General features: G+C 46.9%; 1 protein-coding gene across 1 annotated transcript in view; it reads left to right on the top strand.

Annotated features, from left to right (window-relative positions):
• Positions 1–7,616: 7,616 nt before the first annotated feature.
• LOC106594640 (very long-chain acyl-CoA synthetase) overlaps positions 7,617–18,280 on the top strand; it is a 29,750-nt gene continuing 19,086 nt past the window's right edge. Inside the window, exons 1-3 of the mRNA XM_045689646.1 lie at positions 7,617–8,206; positions 8,508–8,717; positions 9,568–9,726. Coding sequence (XP_045545602.1) covers positions 7,732–8,206; positions 8,508–8,717; positions 9,568–9,726 — 844 coding nt within the window. The 5' untranslated portion in view covers positions 7,617–7,731. The remainder of the gene's footprint in view (positions 8,207–8,507; positions 8,718–9,567; positions 9,727–18,280) is intronic.

Genomic DNA, 18,280 nt, shown 5'->3' with positions numbered 1-18,280 from the left:
GTTTGTGGGTGTTTGTTTCCGGTATAGTCTGTGCACCTTACTGGACTGTTTTCGTCGTTTGTTTTGTTTAAGTGTTTTTTCCTTCAATAAATAAGAAGATGGTCAATATACCCGCTGCATTTTGGTCCACTCATTACGACGACCGTGACAGAACCACCCACCAAAGAAGGAGCAAGCAGCGGAGGAAGGAGCAGCAGGTGAGCTACTGGGAGGAAATATTAGATGGAAAGGGACCCTGGAGGCAGGCTGGGGAGTACCAGCGACCGAAGGAGGAATTGGAGGCAGCAAAGACAGAGCGACGGAGGTATGAGGCATTATATCCTCCATTTCAGGAGGTGAGGAGGCAGCCCCAAAAACTTTTTTGGGGGGGGCACACGGGTAGTTTGGCTGGGCCAGGGGTGAGCCCTGAGCCAACTCCCCGTGCTTATTATGGGGAGCGTTTGGCGTGGAGAGCACCGTGCTATGCGGAAGTGCGCACGGTCTCGCCCATCCGCACGCACAGTCCGGTGCTGTCGATACCAGCACCCCACAAGTGCCATGTTAGAGTGGGCATCCAGCCAGGAAGGAGTATGCCTGCTCAGCACATCTGTCCACCAGTGCGTCTCCTAGGCCCAGGCTACCCTGCGCCTGCTCTACGCACGGCAGCCATCATTCCTCAGCACAGCCCAGTTCGCCCTGTGCCAGCACTCCGCCCGTGCAGGGCTACAGTGACAACTCAGCCAGGACGTGTTGTGCAGGCTGTGCGCTCTAGACCTCCAGTGCGTCTTCAAGATCCAGTGTATCCTGTTCCTGCTCCTCGCACTAGCCCTGTGGTGCGTGTTACTGTTCTGGCGCCTCCAAAGCCAGCCCGACGCATCAGGCCTCTAGTGCACCTGTCCAGTCCAGTACGTCCTGTTCCTGCTCCTCGCACTAGCCCTGTGGTGCGTGTTACTGTTCTGGCGCCTCCAAATCCAGCCCCACGCATCAGGCCTCTAGTGCGCCTGCCCAGTCCAGTACATCCTGTTCCTGCTCCTCGCACTAGCCCTGTGGTGCGTGTTACTGTTCTGGCGCCTCCAAAGCCAGCCCCACGCATCAGGCCTCTAGTGCGCCTGTCCAGTCCAGTACGTCCTGTTCCTGCTCCTCGCACTAGCCCTGAGGTGCATGTCACTAGTCTGGCGCCCCCAAAGCCAGCCCCATGCATCAGGTCTCTAGTGCGCCTGCCCAGTCCAGTATGTCCTGTTCCTGCTGCTCGCACTAGCCCTGAGGTGCGTGTCAATAGTCTGGCGCCTCCAAAGCCAGCTCCACGCATCAGGCCTTCAGTGCGCAGTTCCAGTCCAGAGCTTCCGGCGACAGTTCCCTGTCCAGAGCTTCCGGCAACAGTCCCTGTCCAGAGCTTCCGGCGACAGTTCCCCGTCCAGAGCTTCCGGCGACACTTCCCCGTCCAGAGCTTCTGGCGACAGTTCCCTGTCCAGAGCTTCCGGCGACAGTTCCCCGTCCAGAGCTTCCGGCGACAGTTCCCCGTCCAGTGCTTCCGGCGATGTCCTACAGTCCGGAACCGACAGAGACGGCCTACAGTCCGGAACCGGCAGAGACTGCCTACAGTCTGGAGCCTGCAGAGACGGCCTACAGTCCGGAGCCTGCAGAGACGGCCCAGGGTCCGGAGCCTGCAGAGACGGCCCACGGTCCGGAGCCTGCAGAGACGGCCCACGGTCCAGAGCCTGCAGAGACAGCCCACAGTCTGGAGCCTGCAGAGACGGCCCACAGTCCAGAGCCTGCAGAGATGGCCCACAGTCCGGAGCCTGCAGAGACGGCCCACAGTCCGGAGCCTGCAGAGACGGCCCACAGTCCGGAGCCTGCAGAGACGGCCCACAGTTCGGAGCCTGCAGAGATGCTCCTCAGCCCAAGGTCTCCAGTGACGCACCTCAGCCCGAGGTCTGCAGCGACGCACCTCAGCCCGAGGTCTCCAGCGACGCACCTCAGCCCGAGGTCTCCAGCGATGCACCTCAGCCCGAGGTCTCCAGCGACGCACCTCAGCCCAGAGCCTTCAGCAGTGGTCTACAGCCCTGAGCCTTCAGCGGGGGTGGGCAGGTTAGAATGGGGACTAAGGCCGGAGCCAGAACCACCTCCGTAGTTGGAGGATGGGGGGGGGTGTAGCACGGGAGCCGTCATTGACGGTGGCCACCCTCCCTTCCCTCCCTTTATGTTTGGGGTTATTTTTTGTGGGGTTTTTGTTTTGAGGTGCATTCGGGGTCTGCACCTTTGGGGGGGGGGTACTGTCACATCCTGACCAGTAAAAGGGGTTATTTGTTATTGTAGTTTGGTCAGGGCATGGCAGGGGGTGTTTGTTTTGTGTGTTTCGGGGTTTTTGGTTTATGTTCTATGTTATCTATTTCTATGTGTTTATCTAGCTTTTCTATTTCTATGTTAGTTTTGTCAATGACCTCCAATTAGAGGCAGCTGGTTGTTGTTGTCTCTAATTGGAGGCCATATTTAGTTGGGTTTGTTTTCACTTGTGTTTGTGGGTGGTTGTTTCCAGTATAGTCTGTGCACCTTATTGGACTGTTTTCATCGTTGGTTTTGTTTAAGTGTCTTCTCGTTAATAAAGTAAAGAAGATGATCAATATACCCGCTGCATTTTGGTCCACTCCTTACGACGACCGTGACATGGACAGTCAACAGCTCTCTCCCTATCATATACATTATCACTGACAGTCCCCAGCTCTCTCCCTATCATATACATTATCGCTGACAGTCTGACATCCAGGTACTGTCCACCACTACTGCTCCCATCAGAGAGCAGACACACTGAGGGAATTTACTAGTTTGTTTGTTTGGATGTCTTTTAGCCTTCAAAGGTTGCTAATCTTCCAAGAGTCTATAAAGTATAACATCCCTGCCCTGTAAAACCCACTACAGCTTCTGCCAAGAGGTTTGAGCCTGTTTGGCGCAGCTGCTTATATGGGCATCTCCTCATTGCCCTGGGCTATGTTTCTGGTTTGAGTCCAGTGTTTCCAAACTGCATCCCAAATGGCACCATATTCCCTATATAGTGTACTACTTTGACTTGAGCCCTATTCCCTATATAGTGTACAACTTTGACTAGAGCCCTATTCCCTATATAGTGTAATACTTTGCCTTGAGCCATATTCCCTATATATTGTACTGCTTTGACTAGAGCCCTATTCCCTATATAGTGCACTACTTTGCCTAGAGCCCTATTCCCTATATAGCGTACTGCTTTGACTAGCGCCCAAAGGCCCTGTTCAGAAGTTGCGCATTATACAGTATAGGGAATACAGTGCCATTTGAGACACAGCCCAAATCCACAGACAACCCCCCCTTCCCCACGCATTACAGTTGAACAAAATGGAGGGTACTACAGGTGTAGAGTATCACTCCTTGAAGTACCCTACGTAGTACTGTACTGGCCATGATATGGTGCTTTAAACCTGATCTGAGAAGCACATCATTCCCATGCCACTGCTCACTACTAGCGCCAAGCTCCTTGTGCATAGGGTCCAGGGCAGAGCTGGAGCTTGAACACTCACATTTCCAGAGCTGGGCAGATTTCCATTCAGGGAAATGAGAGGCTATAGAGGCCAATGGACTACAAGTTGGAAGTTATGAAATTATGAAACTTGGCTCTAGGAGGACCCTATATAATTATGTATTACGATAACATAGATAGGTCAACCACATTGAATGCATTGGTTACTTGCCTGTCAAAGTGCAAGATTGTATTGATAGGTATCCAAGCAGTGCATGTAGAGGCAGACTACTGCATGGCTATTTGACCAAGAAGGAGAGTGATGCAGTGCTGTATCACATGACCTGGACTCCCCAATCACCCCACCTCAACTCAATTGAGACGTAGGTAGGGGATGTTGAGAGAAGCAGGTGAGTGAGGGCTGGTAGGGGATGCTGAGAGAAGCAGGTGAGTGAGGGCTGGTAGGGGTTTGCTGAGAGAAGCAGGTGAGTGAGGGCTGGTAGGGGTTTACTGAGAGAAGCAGGTGAGTGAGGGCTGGTAGGGGTTTGCTGAGAGAAGCAGGTGAGTGAGGGCTGGTAGGGGTTTACTGAGAGAAGCAGGTGAGTGAGGGCTGGTAGGGGATGAAGCTGGCTGATCGCTGCTGCCTCACCTGATATGAGCAGGAAAGTGAAGCAGATATTTTTAGACCTGCTCATACAAAAGACTAGAGACTGTTGCTTAAATTCAACTAAATGTGGAGAGGGGAAAACTAGAGGAGAGGGGAGAGCTGGAGGAGAGAGGGAAGAGCTGGAGGAGAGAGAGGAGAGCTAGAAAAGAGGGGAGAGCTGGAGGAGAGGGGAGAGCTAGAAGAGAGGGGAGAGCTAGAAGAGAGGGGAGAGCTGGAGGAGAGGGGAGAGCTAGAAGAGAGGGGAGAGCTGGAGGAGAGGTGAAGTAGCTAGAATAGAGGGGAGAGCTGGAGGAGAGCAGGGAGAGCTAGAAGAGAGGGGTGAGCTAGAAGAGAGGGGAGAGCTAGAAGAGAGGGGAGAGCTGGAGGAGAGGGGAGAGCTAGAGGAGAGCTAGAAAAGAGAGCTGGAGGAGAGGGGAGAGCTAGAAGAGAGGGGAGAGCTGGAGGAGAGGGGAGAGATAGAAGAGAGGGGAGAGCTGGAGGAGAGGTGAAGTAGCTAGAATAGAGGGGAGAGCTGGAGGAGAGGAGAGAGCTAGAAGAGAGGGGAGAGCTGGAGGAGTGCAGGGAGAGCTAGAAGAGAGGGGAGAGCTAGAAGAGAGGGGATAGCTGGAGGAGAGGGGAGAGCTGGAGGAGAGGGGAGAGCTAGAAGAGAGGGGAGAGCTAGAGGAGAGCTAGAAGAGAGAGCTGGAGGATAGGGGAGAGCTAGAAGAGAGGGAAGAGCTAGAAGAGAGGGGAGAGCTGGAGGAGAGGTGAAGTAGCTAGAATAGAGGGGAGAGCTGGAGGAGAGCAGGGAGAGCTAGAAGAGAGGGGAGAGCTAGAAGAGAGGGAAGAGCTAGAAGAGAGGGGAGAGCTGGAGGAGAGCGGGACAGAGGGGAGAGCTAGAAGAGAGGGGAGAGCTAGAGGAGAGCTAGAAGAGAGAGCTGGGGGATAGGGGAGAGCTAGAAGAGAGGGGAGAGCTGGAAGAGGGGGAGAGCTGGAGGAGAGCGTGAGAGAGGGGAGAGCTAGAGGAGAGCTAGAAGAGAGAGCTGGAGGATAGGGGAGAGCTAGAAGAGGGGGGAGAGCTGAAGGAGAGGGGAGAGCTAGAAGAGAGGGGAGAGTTGGAGGAGAGCAGGGAGAGCTAGAGGAGAGCTAGAAGAGAGAGCTGGGGGAGAGGGGAGAGCTAGAAGAGAGGGGAGAGTTGGAGGAGAGCAGGGAGAGCTAGAGGAGAGCTAGAAGAGAGAGCTGGGGGAGAGGGGAGAGCTAGAAGAGAGGGGAGAGCTGGAGGAGAGGGGAGAGCTAGAAGATAGGGGAGAGCTGGAGGAGAGCGGGGAGAGAGGGGAGAGCTAAAAGAGAGGGGAGAGCTAGAGGAGAGCTAGAAGAGAGGGGAGAGCTAGAAGAGAGGGGAGCACTAGAAGAGAGGGGAGAGCTGGAGGGGAGGGGAGAGCTAGAAGAGAGGGGAGAGCTGGAGGAGAGCGGGGAGAGCTGGAGGAGAGAGGGAAGAGCTGGAGGAGAGAGGGGAGAGCTGGAGGAGAGTGGGAGAGCTGGAGGAGAGAGGGGAGAGCTGGAGGAGAGCGGGAGAGCTGGAGGAGAGAGGGGAGAGCTGGAGGAGAGATGGGAGAGATAGAGGAGAGAGGGGAGAGCTAGAGGAGAGAGGGGAGAGCTAGAGGAGAGAGAGGAGAGCTAGAGAGGAGAGGGGAGAGCTAGAAGAGAGGGGAGAGCTAGAGGAGGGAGCTGGAGGAGAGGGAAGAGCTAGAGGAGAGGGGAGAGCAGGGGGAGGAAGGTAGGAACTTCTTTCACTGTTTCCTATGGCCTTCTTAACTTCTATGGGCTACGTGGGACGCTAGCGTCCCACCTGCGGGACACAGCCAGTGAAATATCAGGGCAGCAAATTCAAAAACAACAAAATGTCATAAATCAACTTTCTCAAACAAACTACTATTTCACACCATTTTAAAGATACACTTCTCGTTTTAGATTACATTTGAGTCATTTAGCAGATGCTCTTATCCAGAGCAACTTACAGTAGTGAATGCATACATTTAATTTCATGCATTCTTTATTTTTTTTGTACTGGCCCCCCGTGGGAATCGAACCCACAACCCTGGCGTTTCACACACCATGCTGGCGGTGCAAACACCATGCTCTACCAACAAAGCCACAGGGAAGCCTCTTTCATGTAACCCCATTGTCCGATTTCAAAAAGGCTTTACAGCGAAAGCAAAACATTACATTATGTTAGGAGAGTACATAGACAAAAATAATCACACAGCCATTTTCCAAGCAAGGACATGTGTCAATAAAACCCAAAACACAGCTAAATGAAACACTAACCTTTGACGATCTTCATCAGATGACACTCCTATGACATTATGTTACACAATACATGTATGTTTTGTTCGATAAAGTTCATATTTATATCCAAAAACAGCATTTTACATTGGCGCATGATGTTCAGAAAATGTATTCCCACCAAAACGTCCGGTGAATATGCACATCAATTTACAAAATACTCATCATAAATGTTGACAAAATATATAACAATTATTTAAAGAGTTATAGATATACTACTCCTGGATGCAACCGCTGTCAGATTTTAAAATAGCTTTACGGAGAAAGCACATTTATCAATATTCTGAGTACATAGCTCAGCCATCACGGCAAGCTATTCAGACACTGTTAGTCACTCTCACTCAGATATCGGTTGATTATGACATACAGTACCAGTCAAAAATTTGGACACACCTACTCATTCAAGTGTTTTTCTTTATTTTTACTATTTTCTACATTGTAGAATAATAGTGAAGACATCAAAACTATAAAATAACAGATATGGAATCGTGTATCTTATTATTGCTTGTTATAGCCTAATGTTAGCTAGCTAACATTGAACCTGGTTGGTAAGCTACATGCATTTTGCAAGCATCCATTTTAATACTGCGACAACTGTTAGCCAGTTAGCTTGTGTGCTTGACTGCTGTTGTTAGGACAGAACGCTCGGATCAACCCTTAAAGAGATTGGTGGAGCTAAAGCTTAAGAGGGTGTGAGCGATACTGAATGGGTGTAGACAAAGAAGAGCTCTCCAGTAGGTACCAAAACATTCAAAGGCCATTTTCTCAAAAGTGAGGTTACAGTTTTATCAACGTTCAAAGCAGAATTACTTTGCCATTGTTCATCGGATGCATTGTATGATATACAATTTTGTAGCTCTGTGTCTCTGCTTTTATCCAATGTAAAATGTTGCTACATAAGACCGATTCAAAGCGGTCGGTCACAAATGTTATCTTCGCAGCCATGAGGTGGACCCCTAAATTGTTATGCCTGCGAGGTTGGGGGTCAACCAAATCTCGTGGAGGGCCCCCAGAACGCTAGAGTCGGCTCTGTGTGTGTATTGTGAGCTGTAAGAGGGTGTTTAATATGGGATTTCAGAAGAAAGAATGAAAAACGTGGGCCTCCTGCACTATTAAATGCTCAATGCCACGCCCTCACTTGAAAAAAAAACATGTTTGGTCGAGTTGAGGCATTCCACATTTGGAAGAAAAAAACTCGCCCGCAAAGGCAGTACTGTACGCTGTGAATCTACAATTCACCAAGAAGCATAGGAGCTCGACGTTGTGCTCAACAATGTACTTGGTTTCTATCCTTTTTGGCAGTTTGGCAATTACACCGCTAGTTCTTAAAATGTTCTTCCCTTACTTCTGGAAAGATGCATTCTACCTCGCGAACTTGGTTCGTACTTTGCTGAAGTTTGTTTTACGGAGGAGAAGAAAACCGTTATTTTTGGTTTTGGACCGATTTTTGGAGCAGTCGGTCGCGCATGCCGACAGACCGTTCATCGTGTTTGAAAATAAAACCTATTCGTATCTGGACACGGACAGAAGAAGCAACAAAATAGCCAATGCTTTACAGAGGCACTCGAAGCTGCGACCGGGGGATACCGTGGCTCTTTTTATGGGAAACGAACCTGCCTTCATCTTCACCTGGCTGGCCCTGGCCAAACTGGGATGTCCCGTAGCGCTTCTCAACTATAACATCAGATCTAGATCTCTGCTGCACTGCTTCAACTGTTGCAGCGCCAAGCTGCTCATAGCAGCAGAAGGTAAGTGATCAGTACCACTGGTTCAGTAGGCAGAGAAACTCATCCCGAGGCTAATTCCTCATAGGCAGACATGTCTGGTTGAGATTACTACATTATGACAATAGGTGTTGTTATTAGTTTATCAGAGACATGCACATCCACACTGATGGAATGAAAAAGACAAACGTTTGTCATAGCCTATTGGAACACAAATGATAATGATAATCACATGATCATTCAATCACATGGGGGCAAAAGCTTTTTTTTTAATTCTCTGCAGTCGAGTTTTGATGAAATATTGAATGTTGAGTTGTTTTCTCAGAGCTGCAGGAAGCGGTGGAGGAAGTGCTTCCATCCCTGAGGGAGCAGGGTGTGTGTGTTTACCTGATGACAAAACAGTGTGACACACCTGGCGTGGAGGGGTTCTCTGACCAGGTGGAGGAAGCATCGGACACACCTCTCCCTCAGGCCCTCCGCTCAGACATCACCTTCAAAAGCCCCGCTGTCTACATCTACACCTCTGGGACCACAGGTGAGGGAGGACGGAGGGGAAGGGAGAGGGAGGGGTACAGGTGAGGGGGAGGACAGAGGGGAAGAGGGAGGGGTACAGGTGAGGGGGATACGGAGGGGAAGGGAGAGGGAGGGGTACAGGTGAGGGGGAGGACGGAGGGGAAGGGAGAGGGAGGGGTACAGGTGAAGGGGATACGGTGAAGGGGATACGGAGGGGAAGGGAGAGGGAGGGGTACAGGTGAGGGGGAGGACGGAGGGGAAGGGAGAGGGAGCGGTACAGGTGAGGGGGAGGACGTAGGGGAAGGGAGAGGGAGTGGTACAGGTGAGGGGGAGGTAGTAGGGGAAGGGAGAGGGAGTGGTACAGGTGAGGGGGAGGACGAAGGGAGAGGGAGTGGTACAGGTGAGGGGGAGGACGGAGGGGAAGGGAGAGGGAGGGGTACAGGTGAGGGGGAGGACGAAGGGAGAGGGAGGGGTACAGGTGAGGGGGAGGACACCTGTACCCCTCCACTGTATATGATCCCCCCTGTCTTCTGCCTGAAGCAGCCACTGTATATGATCCCCCCTGTTTTCTGCCTGAAGCAGCCACTGTATATGACCCCCCTGTCTTCTGCCTGAAGCAGCCAGTGTATATGATCCCACCCCCTGTCTTCTGCCTGAAGCAGCCAGTGTATATGATCCCACCCCCTGTCTTCTGCCTGAAGCAGCCACTGTATATGATCCCCTTCCTGTCTTCTGCCTGAAGCAGCCACTGTATATGATCCCCCCCTGTCTTCTGCCTGAAGCAGCCACTGTATATGATCCCCCCCTGTCTTCTGCCAGGGCCCATTCTACTTCTGTAACTCATCTCTCTCCTCTGTCTGTTACTCCTGTAGGTCTGCCTAAAGCAGCAGTGATTACTCAGAACCGGCTGCTGGCAGTCCTGGTCGTGCTGGACTCCACCGGTGTAACACCAGGTGATGTCATCTACCTCAACCTGCCCCTCTACCACACCGCCGGCTTCCTCATCGGCTTCATGGGATCCATCGAGACAGGTGAGTTTATATAGGATCCATAGAGACAGGTGAGTTTATATAGGATCCATAGAGACAGGTGAGTTTGTATAGGATCCATAGAGAGAGGTGAGTTTATATAGGATCCATCGAGACAGGTGAGTTTATATAGGATCCATCGAGACAGGTGTGTTTATATAGGATCCATCGAGACAGGTGAGTTTATATAGGATCCATAGAGACAGGTGAGTTTGTATAGGATCCATCGAGACAGGTGAGTTTATATAGGATCCATCGAGACAGGTGAGTTTATATAGGATCCATCGAGACAGGTGAGTTTATATAGGATCCATAGAGACAGGTGAGTTTATATAGGATCCATAGAGACAGGTGAGTTTATATAGGATCCATAGAGACAGGTGAGTTTGTATAGGATCCATAGAGAGAGGTGAGTTTATATAGGATCCATCGAGACAGGTGAGTTTATATAGGATCCATCGAGACAGGTGTGTTTATATAGGATCCATCGAGACAGGTGAGTTTATATAGGATCCATAGAGACAGGTGAGTTTATATAGGATCCATAGAGACAGGTGAGTTTATATAGGATCCATCGAGACAGGTGAGTTTATATAGGATCCATCGAGACAGGTGAGTTTATATAGGATCCATAGAGACAGGTGAGTTTATATAGGATCCATAGAGACAGGTGAGTTTATATAGGATCCATCGAGACAGGTGAGTTTATATAGGATCCATCGAGACAGGTGAGTTTATATAGGATCCATCGAGACAGGTGAGTTTATATAGGATCCATAGAGACAGGTGAGTTTATATAGGATCCATCGAGACAGGTGAGTTTATATAGGATCCATAGAGACAGGTGAGTTTATATAGGATCCATAGAGACAGGTGAGTTTATATAGGATCCATAGAGACAGGTGAGTTTATATAGGATCCATCGAGACAGGTGAGTTTATAAGGATCCATCGAAACAGGTGAGTTTATATAGGATCCATAGAGACAGGTGAGTTTATATAGGATCCATAGAGACAGGTGAGTTTATATAGGATCCATAGAGACAGGTGAGTTTATATAAGATCCATCGAGAGAGGTGAGTTTATATAGGATCCATCGAGACAGGTGAGTTTATATAGGATCCATCGAGACAGGTGTGTTTATATAGGATCCATCGAGACAGGTGAGTTTATATAGGATCCATCGAGACAGGTGAGTTTATATAGGATCCATCGAGACAGGTGAGTTTATATAGGATCCATCGAGACAGGTGAGTTTATATAGGATCCATCGAGACAGGTGAGTTTATATAGGATCCATCGAGACAGGTGAGTTTATATAGGATCCATCGAGAGAGGTGAGTTTATATAGGATCCATCGAGACAGGTGAGTTTATATAGGATCCATCGAGACAGGTGAGTTTATATAGGATCCATCGAGACAGGTGAGTTTATATAGGATCCATCGAGACAGGTGAGTTTATATAGGATCCATAGAGACAGGTGAGTTTATATAGGATCCATAGAGACAGGTGAGTTTATATAGGATCCATAGAGACAGGTGAGTTTATATAGAATCCATAGAGACAGGTGAGTTTATATAGGATCCATAGAGACAGGTGAGTTTATAAGGATCCATCATAACAGGTGAGTTTATATAGGATCCATAGAGACAGGTGAGTTTATATAGGATCCATAGAGACAGGTGAGTTTATATAGGATCCATAGAGACAGGTGAGTTTATATAAGATCCATCGAGAGAGGTGAGTTTATATAGGATCCATCGAGACAGGTGAGTTTATATAGGATCCATCGAGACAGGTGTGTTTATATAGGATCCATCGAGACAGGTGAGTTTATATAGGATCCATCGAGACAGGTGAGTTTATATAGGATCCATCGAGACAGGTGAGTTTATATAGGATCCATCGAGACAGGTGAGTTTATATAGGATCCATCGAGACAGGTGAGTTTATATAGGATCCATCGAGAGAGGTGAGTTTATATAGGATCCATCGAGAGAGGTGAGTTTATATAGGATCCATCGAGACAGGTGAGTTTATATAGGATCCATCGAGACAGGTGAGTTTATATAGGATCCATCGAGACAGGTGAGTTTATATAGGATCCATCGAGACAGGTGAGTTTATATAGGATCCATCGAGACAGGTGAGTTTATATAGGATCCATCGAGACAGGTGAGTTTATATAGGATCCATCGAGACAGGTGAGTTTATATAGGATCCATCGAGACAGGTGAGTTTATATAGGATCCATAGAGACAGGTGAGTTTATATAGGATCCATAGAGACAGGTGAGTTTATATAGGATCCATAGAGACAGGTGAGTTTATATAGGATCCATAGATACAGGTGAGTTTATATAGGATCCATAGAGACAGGTGAGTTTATAAGGATCCATCATAACAGGTGAGTTTATAAGGATCCATCATAACAGGTGAGTTTACACTGAGTGCACAAACATTAAGAACACCTTCCTAATATTGAGTTGCACCCCCCACCCCACCCCCCTTTTGCCCTAAGAACAGCCTCAATTTGTCAGGGCATGGACTCTACAAGGTGTTGAAAACATGTTGACTCCAATGCTTCCCACAGTTGTGTCAAGTTGGCTGGGTGGTGGGCCATCCTTGATACACATGTGATATTGTATTGTATGAGGTAGTAGGTGGGTATGGGGTTAATATTGAGGTAGTAAGTGGGTATGGGTTAAATATTGAGGTAGTAGGTGGTTACGGGGTAATATTGAGGTAGTAGGTGGGTAGGGGTTAATATTGAGGTAGTAGATGTTTATGGGGTTAATATTGAGGTAGTTGGTGGGTTAGGGGTAATATTGAGGTAGTAGGTGGGTATGGGGTAATATTGAGGTAGTAGGTGGGTAGGGGTTAATATTGAGGTAGTAGGTGGGTAGGGGTAATATTGAGGTAGTAGGTGGGTATGGGTGTATTGAGGTAGTAGGTGGGTAGGGGGAATATCGAGGTAGTAGGTGGGTGGGGTTAAAATTGAGGTAGTAGGTGGATAGGGGTTAATATTGAGGTAGTAGGTGGATAGGGGTTAATATTGAGGTAGTAGGTGGGTATGGGGTTAATATTGAGGTAGTAGGTGGGTAGGGGTTAATATTAAGGTAGTAGGTGGGTAGGGGTTAATATTGAGGTAGTAGGTGGGTAGGGGTTAATATTGAGGTAGTAGGTGGGTAGGGGTTAATATTGAGGTAGTATGTGGTTATGGGGTTAATATTGAGGTAGTAAGTGGGTATGGGGTTAATATTGAGGTAGTAGGTGGGTATGGGGTTAATATTGAGGTAGTAGGTGGGTAGGGGTTAATATTGAGGTAGTAGGTGGGTAGGGGTTAATATTGAGGTAGTAGGTGGGTAGGGGTTAATATTGAGGTAGTAGGTGGGTAGGGGTTAATATTGAGGTAGTATGTGGTTATGGGGTTAATATTGAGGTAGTAAGTGGGTATGGGGTTAATATTGAGGTAGTAAGTGGGTATGGGGTTAATATTGAGGTAGTAAGTGGGTATGGGGTTAATATTGAGGTAGTAGGTGGGTTGGGGTTAGTTTTGAGGTAGTAGTTGGGTAGGGTTATCTTAGGGCTAGGGGGCAGTATTTACACCGCCGGATAAAAAACGTACCCGATTTAATCTGGTTACTACTCCTACCCAGTAACTAGAATATGCATATACTTATTATATATGGATAGAAAACACCCTAAAGTTTCTAAAACTGTTTGAATGGTGTCTGTGAGTATAACAGAACTCATATGGCAGGCAAAAACCTGAGAGATTCCTTTACAGGAAGTGGCCTGTCTGACCATTTATTGGCTTTCTTTGACATCTCTTTCCAAAACAAAGGATCTCTGCGGTAACGTGACACTTCCCACGGCTCCCATAGGCTCTCAGAGCCCGGGAAAAAGCTGAATGTCGTCATTCCAGCCCCAGGCTGAAACACATTATCGCCTTTGTCAAGTGGCCGATCAGGGGACAGTGGGCTTAGGCGCATGCACTGGTCGCCCCCCGTCTTTCTTTTTTTCCCTCTATTTACCGAAACGCAGATTCCCGGTCGGAATATTATCGCTTTTTTACGAGATAAATTGCATAAAAATTGATTTTAAACAGCGGTTGACATGCTTCGAAGTACGGTAATGGAATATTAAGACATTTTTTGTCACGAAATGCGCCATGCTCGTAACCCTGATTTACCATTTCGGATAGTGTCTAGAACGCACGAACAAAACGCCGCTGTTTGGATATAACGATGGATTATTTGGTACCAAACCAACATTTGTTATCGAAGTAGAAGTCCTGGGAGTGCATTCTGACGAAGACAGCAAAGGTAATAACATTTTTCTTATAGTAAATGTGACTTTTCTGAGTGCTAAACTTGCTGGGTGTCTAAATAGCTAGCCCTGTGATGCCGGGCTATCTACTGAGAATATTGCAAAATGTGCTTTCACCAAAAAGCTATTTTAAAATCGGACATATCGAGTGCATAGAGGAGTTCTGTATCTATAATTCTTAAAATAATTGTTATGCTTTTTGTGAATGTTTATCGTGAGTAATTTAGTAAATTGTTAGTAAATTCCCCGGAAGTTTGCGGGGGGTATGCTAGTTCTGAACGTCACATGCTAATGTAAAAAGCTGTTTTTTGATATAAATATGAACTTGATTGAACAAAACATGCATGTATTGTATAACATAATGTCCTAGGGTTGTCATCTGATGAAGATCATCAAAGGTTAGTGCTGCATTTAGCTGTGGTTTGGGTTTATGTGACATTATATGCTAGCTTGAAAAATGGGTGTCTGATTATTTCTGGCTGGGTACTCTGCTGACATAATCTAATGTTTTGCTTTCGTTGTAAAGCCTTTTTGAAATCGGACAGTGTGGTTAGATAAAGGAGAGTCTTGTCTTTAAAATGGTGTAAAATAGTTATATGTTTGAGAAATTGAAGTAATAGCATTTTTAAGGTATTTGAATATCGCGCCACGGGATTACACTGGCTGTTGCGTAGGTGGGACGATTTGGTGCCACCTACCCTAGAGAGGTTAATATTGAGGTAGTAGGTGGGTAGGGTTTAATATTGAGGTAGTGGGTGGGTAGAGGGTAATATTGAGGTAGTAGGTGGGTTGGGGTAATATTGAGGTAGTAGGTGGGTAGGGGGTAATATTGAGGTAGTAGGTGGGTAGGGGGTAATATTGAGGTAGTAGGTGGGTAGGGGGTAATATTGAGGTAGTAGGTGGGTTGGGGATTAATATTGAGGTAGTAGGTGGGTTGGGGGTTAGTTTTGAGGTAGTAGGTGGGCAGGGGGTTAGTTTTGAGGTAGTAGGTGGGTAGGGGGGTAATATTAATGTAGTAGGTGGGTAGGGGTTAATATTGAGGTAGTAGGTGGGAAGGCGGTAATATTGAGGTAGTAGGTGGGTAGGGGTTAATATTGAGGTAGTAGGTGGGTAGGGGTTAATATTGAGGTAGTAGGTGGGTAGGGGTTAATATTGAGGTAGTAGATAGGTGGGGGGGAATAATGTGGCTTGGCCTTTTTAGTTGAAGCCTTTACTTAGCCATTTACTCCCCTCCTCCCCCCAATGGGAAATCAGATGAAAGAGGTCTTTGTGAACGTAAACCCGGTAGTCTGAACACAGCCAAAGCCACTGGGCGGAAAAAACTAAACAGCAAATGGGTTAGTCTGTCCCTTCTTCCTTTTCTCCTCCGTCCCAACTGGCACCCTTTTCCCTTTATAAGTGCACTACTTTTGACCAAGACCCATGCACTATGTAGGGAATAGGGTGCCATCTGAGATGCCAACTCTTTTAGTGAGACCGGTTTCCTGAGTTCTCCAAGTGGGCTATAGTTAATTTCACTCCTCTGTTTGACCTCAGAGCAGAGCAGAGGTACTAATTGAAGGGATATTTAATCCTGTAGCGAAAACAAAACAGCCTCTTTTTTACCTTGCCTGAGAGAACTGGAATGTCAGGGTTGGTTTAAAGCCAGCCCAGGTTTTCCCCCTCACCACTTAACACGACCAGGAAAAGCTCCTGGCTGTAGTTAGAGACTATGTTTAGGGCCCAGAGTTTTCCCTCACCACGTAATCTGACCAGGACAGATTCTAAACAAGGCTCTAGTTAGAGACTATGATTAGGGCCCAGAGTTTCCCCTCACCACGTAATCTGACCAGGACAGATTCTAAACAAGGCTCTAGTTAGAGACTATGATTGGGGCCCAGAGTTTCCCCTCACCACGTAATCTGACCAGGACAGATTCTAAACAAGGCTCTAGTTATGGTCTAATGTATAAATGGGGCCTGGAGGTTGCCCAGGGGTTGATTGTAATTGTTCTGGGAACTAATGTTTGATGCTAAATGACTAAAATGTCAAATGAGACAGCATCGACAGGAGAAGGTGAAAAGCTTCACGTTTTACACATCACGGACAATCTGAATTTGTCCACCCATACAAACAGTGTGGTGAAGAAGGCGCAACAACACCTCTCCAACCTCAGGAGGCTGAAGAAATGTGTCTTGGCCCCCAGAGCCACGGCCGGTTCACTTCACTACCATCCAGAAGGCCAGGTCAGTACAGGAGCGTCAAAGCTGAGCTCGACAGACTGAAAAACAGCTTCTATCTCAAGACCATCAGACTGTTAAATAGTCACCACTATCTGTCTCGTACCCAGTACCCTACACTGAGCTTTAGTCACTGTCACTAGCTGGCTATCATCCGGTTACTCTACCACGCACCTTAGAGGCTGCTTCCCTATGTACACAGTCATGGAACACTGGGCACTGTAATAATGGAACACTGGGCACTGTAATAATGGAACACTGGGCACTGTGTTTACATACTGTTTTACCCACTTCATATGTATATATCTGTTGAATGCATTCAGTTGAACAACTGACTAGGTATCCCCCTTTCCTTTCCCTTATACTGTATTCCAGTTAAGGCCATCCTATTCAACTATTGCTGTACATGTACTATTCTTCAGCAATACTACATATTCCATCCATATACTGTCCATATTGTATATACACTGCCGGTCAAAAGTTTTAGAACACCTACTCATTCAAGGGGTTTTCTTTATTTTTACTATTTTCTACATTGTATAATAATAGTGAAGACATCAAAACTATGAAATAACACATATGGAAACATGTAGTAACCAAAGTGTTAAACAAATCAAAATATTTGATATATTTGAGATTCTTCGAAGTAATCATCCTTTGCCTTGATGACAGCTTTTCACGCTCTTGGCATTCTCTTAATCAGCTTCACCTGGAATACTTTTCCAACAGTCTTGAAGGAGTTCCCACATACTGTATACTGAGCACTTGTTGGATGCTTTTCCTTCTCTCTGCGGTCCAACTCATCCCAAACCATCTCAATTGGTTTGAGGTCAGGTGATTGTGGAGGCCAGGTCATCTGATGCAGTACTGCATCACTCTCCGTCTTGGTCAAATAGCCCTTACACAACCTGGAGGTGGGTTGGGTCATTGTCCTGTTGAAAAACAAATGATAGTCCCACTAAGCGAAACCAGATAGGATGGCGTATCGCTGCAGAATAAAAATCTCAAATTTGGACTCATCAGACCAAAGGACAGATTTCTATCTGTCTAATGTCCATTGCTCGTGTTTCTTGGCCCAAGAAAGTCTCTTCTTATTATTGGTGTCCTTAAGTAGTGGTTTCTTTGCAGCAATTTGACAATGAAGACTTGATTCACACAGTCTCTTCTGAAAAGTTGATGTTGAGATGTGTCTGTTACTTGAACTCTGTGAATCATTTATTTGGGATGCAATTTCTGAGGCTGGTAACTCCAATGAACTCATCCTCTGCAGCAGAGGTAGCTCTGGGTCTTCCTTTTCTATGGCGGTCCTCGTGAGTTTGATCATAGCGCTTGATAGTTTTTGCGACTGCACTTGAAGAAACTTTCAAAGTTCTAGAAATGTTCCGCATTGACTGACCTTCATGTCTTAAAGTAATGATGAACTGTCGTTTCTCTTTGCTTATTTGAGCTGTTCTTGCCATAATATGGACTTGGTCTTTTACCAATTAGGGCTATCTTCTGTATACCACCCCCCACAACACAACTGATTGGCTCAAACACATTAAGAAGGAAAGAAATTCCACAAATGAACTTTTAACAAGGCTCACCTGTTAATTGAAATGCATTCCAGGTGACTACCTCATGAAGCTGGTTGAGAGAATGCCAAGCGTGTGCAAACTGTCATCAAGGCAAAGGGTGGCTATAGATTTGTTTAACACTTTTTTGTTTAGTACATGATTAAATATGTGTTATTTCATAGTTTTGATGTCTTCACTATTATTCTACAATGTAGAAAATTGTGAAAAATAAAGAAAAACCCTTGAATGAGTAGGTGTGTACAAACTTACTGTATATATATATACTCGGGACTTCGGCGTTGCTTGTCCTAATATTGATATATTTCTTAATTCCATTCTTTTACTTTTTAGACTTGTTTGTATTGTTGTGTATTGTTAGATGTTACTGCACTGTTGGAGCTTGGAACACAAGCATTTCACTACACCCGCAATAACATCTGCTGAAGATGT

The sequence above is a fragment of the Salmo salar genome, chromosome ssa11, assembly GCF_905237065.1.
Source record: "Salmo salar chromosome ssa11, Ssal_v3.1, whole genome shotgun sequence".
Taxonomy (NCBI): Eukaryota; Metazoa; Chordata; class Actinopteri; order Salmoniformes; family Salmonidae; genus Salmo; species Salmo salar.
Note: the sequence above shows the minus strand (reverse complement) of the source record. Positions and strands in the feature narration are given on the sequence as shown.